A 4463-nucleotide genomic window follows, 5' to 3' on the forward strand; every position below is an offset into this window, starting at 1 on the left:
TAGCGTTGTTCGACATTACTTTTTAATGACACGTTATTTATCTCTTTAATAAGTTGGTTTTACAAATTCTCTCTCAATTACTAGGTACAAATCACTTTGTATAAGTCTTTATATGTAAATTTGTAAGAGTAGTATTATTCTTAAAAATAATTAAATACTGCCAAACTCCAAACTAAGATGCATTATTTTCACAGAATGGCATTTTCATAACTTCTGACTTACTAAAAATTGAAGGCAAATGACACAAAAATTTCAGGACTGCTTACAGTGAGAGATAAGATGCCAGTTATTAAGTCTGTTTTAATAGCAAGGGCCAGATGAGGACCATGAAGATATAGCATGTTTGCTGCAGGCGGGTTCACTCCCTTTGATAAATAACCAATCTGTTGGCAAAAAATGGATCATATAACAAAATCAATTGATTTTTTTTTAAAGGAAAGCAACTCTTTCAAGTCTCAAAAAGCTGAAGTCCCTCTTGTTTACCAAAATTTCTCCAAACTTTTATAAGCAATTCTGTGTTGAATACGCTGGAAGTACTTACTGTGGGAACATGTTGTAATTTGGATTTGAGAAGAAAAATCAAAAGAGTGGATAGAATAACGGATGTTAAAGGAGCTGCAGCTGAAACCCAGAAGAGCCTCGGTTTCATTTTGGTCTGAAATTTTAAATCCAAAAAATGTCGTAAATCATCAAAGGATTAAATAAAAGATAAATTGGGAAATTAAGTTGAGTTGAGAAGTCAAATAACTGGACTCAAAATTTGCCTGGCTATCAGAAGAAAAATTAGGAAAATAAGGCCTATAACAATGGTTTCCCAAGTCCACTGCACATTAAAGAAGAAAAATGACCTCTCTGTTGTTCTGTCTGAGATGCATAGTTAGTATGCTTAAATTAAGTATTTATCATCTTCGTGTACTTTGTTCTGTTTATACCTCCTTTATGTTACCAAAAACAGACTCCATAACAGGAAAGATTTGCATCTCGCTAGTAAAATGAGTAATCCCAAGCAATCCTTTAAGTTGTTGGAGAGACACAATCACTGCTGATCCAGCCATAAATCCAATCAGAGTTGCCTTTGATAGAAAATCTATAATGAAACCTAACCTACAAAGGGATAACCAAAATTAATTCAAAATTTAGCCAGTAACCATTTTATTTTCTTGAAACTACACAGAAGCAGATCAAAAAGAAGCAGCTTGATCACTATACTATATGTCTGTAAAGCAGATTCAAATTTCACCATTAAGCCGGCGCTTGGAATGGTTGTAACTCAACTTTATTTGGTATAAGAATTTAAGATACCTGAAGGTTGGAAAATTTTTATACACGCCAAAATTTAATTAATTTACTTAACCATGCCATTAAAAATCCCAAACTTATTTATAATAAGACAAAGTTTCTTTTTGGTGTCTACGTGCATCCTTTATTAGGGGTGCTCAAAACTGGTTAACCGATTTTGTGAACCGAACCATTTTTTCGGTTCAAGAACTGAAACCGAACTGGTTAGTGTAGACGTAAAAATCTATCTATACGAAAGGGGGGTCTGATTCCGTGAGGTTGAGGCCACTAGCGATTCGCTGCACCTGCACACGTAGAGAAACAAACGCGTGAAGCATACGGGAAACACCGGGGTGCTGTTTGCCGTAGGCATTCCGACACTCAAGTCCGCAAGGCTGAAAGAGGCTAGTATAGTGAGGGCTAGGGAGTAGAGAGGTTACTGGAAGTCTAGTCGGAGACTGTGACTACAACGGTGATGTGAAGCTCTCAAGTAGGAGCTTCGGGTGTGAAGGTGTAATGTAATGTCTCTTGTGAGAGGGCTGGCCTCTGCTTATATAGTGATTGTCTGGTCTCCCAATCCTGGTGGGAGTAGGAGTCCTAGTGTGACTCTGATACGAACCCTAGAGGAATTAGGGCGGTGGTGAGCTGTCCTACCAATGTTCGAATAGGAAGGTGATCCCGAATAGGAAAGTAACGTTAAGTAGGAAAGTGATCTGAACATGAAGGTGACCTCGAATAGGAGATTGGTCAGGAATAAGAAAGTGATCTGCGGGGGCCATGGGCTCTGAACTCGCGTATAGGTCTAGGAAGTGATCTGGGATTGGGAGGCTCGCGCCCAGATGGTTTGGGCCGACTGTATCTCGTATCAATGGGCCGGGTCTAATCCGGATTGGATTGCATCAGGATTGGGCCTGATCTCTTCCACATTGTCAGGCCCGTTTTCCTATTTGGGCCAATGACGATTTTTGGCCCTAACAGTTAGTAAAAACTGATTAATCGGTTTTGAACCAGTTTTTATTTAATATTTAATATTTAATAGTTAATATATTTTTTAATTTAATATTTTTTTAATAAACCGGATTTTTTATTCTAATTTAATATTTTTATGATAAACTTGTTTTGGTTAACCGGTTCCTATATTCTCGTAAAATGGTAATCGAACTAGAAAATCGGTTTTTCTATTTCTTTGAACTGAAACCCAATTGGTTTTTCGGATAACCAAAAAGCCGGTTCGGTTTGGTTTCTACATTTTTTTTAACACCCTTATCCTCTATTAATGAACATCCGATATTTTCTCTCGAAGAAGTTTGAATAAGTATCTCATCTCTCAATAACGTTTGAATCCCTAAGCCAAGTCATTATGATCAATTAAACGAAAAATGAATAAATATGTTGTCATACCTAAAAAATCCCAACGACGCTTGAAAAATACCAGCAAATAAAGTAGCCCTAAAAGCAAGTTTTGTGTAGAGATCTCTTTCTTTAGCAAAAGAAACCTCTTCGTTTAACATGGTGCCCATAACCAATGATGCTATTGAAACTGGACCAATGCCAATATGTCTTGAACTCCCAAGTACAGAATATATCAATGGTGGCACAAAGCTTGAATCTAGGAACATCACATCAAATAGATATCACACGTTTATAATATATATTTGTTAATAAAAGGAGTGTTCTTGTACTTACATAGTCCAATTACCGGAGGCAGATTTGCAAGCTTAGCATAATTAATGCCCTGCCAGGCCAAAATCATTAAAATCGTATTAAAAAAAAATATATATATATATGAATTATGTTGATTGAAATAGAAAGGAATAATGGTCAAATTAGACCTGAGGGATGGCTAAGCTGGCAATGGTGAGTCCGGCTATAAGATCAGATCTAAAGAGTGCAAGATTGTAAGTAGGAGCCCATTGTAATATAGGAAACACATACTGATAACCCAGAGCAATTTTTCTGCGAAAAGTCCGGTTCTTGAACACGTAGAGGGGATCATCGGGGAAGAAAATTTCACGAAGTCTGTGCTTGAGTTTTTGAAATGTGGTAGCATGAGGAGGAAGACACACTTTATGAACCTCAAGAGGAGACGTTCTAATTGTTTCTGTAGAGATTGTGATATAATCTGAATTGTCGGAAGAAGCTGCCACTGCTTGCTCCGAGCTTGTGTTCATAATTTATCTGCAAATATGCCAAATGTTTAGGAAGCCACAAAGTGGATAATATATATTGGGTGAACGAATACGAAGAAGCCATGAGAGTTATGGTAAATTTAGAGAACAAGGCGAGGTTGATGGTAGTTATAAGCAGTTGAGGCAAAGGAAGTGAGAAAATCTCGGCTTATTATGATTTATGAATTTTTTTTTTTTTCAGTTTGACTCCGTATCTAAATTCATAGTATTTCAGAATATTAAATGAATAAATTAAGATTCTGGTAACATAGCTAGGACTAGGAGCCCCGTACTGCGTTTTATACAACGGAATCTAACTTTCCTCTAATAAATCATTTATCATTAACACCCCACATCAAGGTTTTAAAACCTGATCCGAGAAGTGACCTAGTTAGGTCATCGGATCCCGGGTTGACCGATTGAATCGGTTCAATCATCGGGTTGAACCGTGATGTCATTATGCTAATGTCAGTATGACATATAAACAAATAATAAAAAATGCAATTCAACTAATGGGTCAAACCGGTTAGACCGGCGGTTCGTAACAAAAAATCGGTCCAATCACAGTTCAAACTGGATCATTTAATATTTTGGTTTTTTAGTCAAACCGACCCGGCTCAATCACCGGTTGTTGGTTCAACCGATTGAACCGACCAGTCCAGGTCGGGTTTTAAAACCTTGCCCCACATGCCTCTTTTTCCTTTGCCAATGGGGTTCTTTTACCTTAGCTCTTCTTTACTAGTCTTTATTTTGGTTTTAGTGAATAACATCTTCATATTTCTAAAATTACCGATATTAGCCCAGTCTAGCACAAAAAAACATACAACTTGTGGATGGTGAATTAAGGTAAACTCACAGGTGTGGTTAGTCGTCTGTCTCTGTACTGGATCGAATTAATTTATTAGGGAATTGGATTATATTTAGTATGATATTGACATGTTTGATGCGCCGCATTGTAAATCATATTTAGGCTTAAACTTTTGTCCTACTGATTCTTACATATACTGTACTTAAAAA

At 36.8% G+C, this 4463-nt stretch overlaps 1 protein-coding gene across 1 annotated transcript; it reads right to left on the reverse strand.

Annotated features, from left to right (window-relative positions):
* Window positions 1-221: 221 nt before the first annotated feature.
* Window positions 222-3449, reverse strand: LOC116114820 (probable sulfate transporter 3.4). Its single transcript, XM_031400967.1, has 7 exons — window positions 3111-3449; window positions 2965-3013; window positions 2680-2887; window positions 933-1104; window positions 749-823; window positions 542-655; window positions 222-383 (listed from the first exon to the last, which is right to left on the reverse strand). Exons 1-7 carry the CDS (start codon window positions 3447-3449, stop codon window positions 222-224), a joined length of 1119 nt encoding a protein of 372 aa, XP_031256827.1.
* Between the last annotated feature and the right edge of the window lie 1014 nt (window positions 3450-4463).

Source organism: Pistacia vera, unplaced genomic scaffold (genome assembly GCF_008641045.1).
Source record: "Pistacia vera cultivar Batoury unplaced genomic scaffold, PisVer_v2 Contig723, whole genome shotgun sequence".
Taxonomy (NCBI): Eukaryota; Viridiplantae; Streptophyta; class Magnoliopsida; order Sapindales; family Anacardiaceae; genus Pistacia; species Pistacia vera.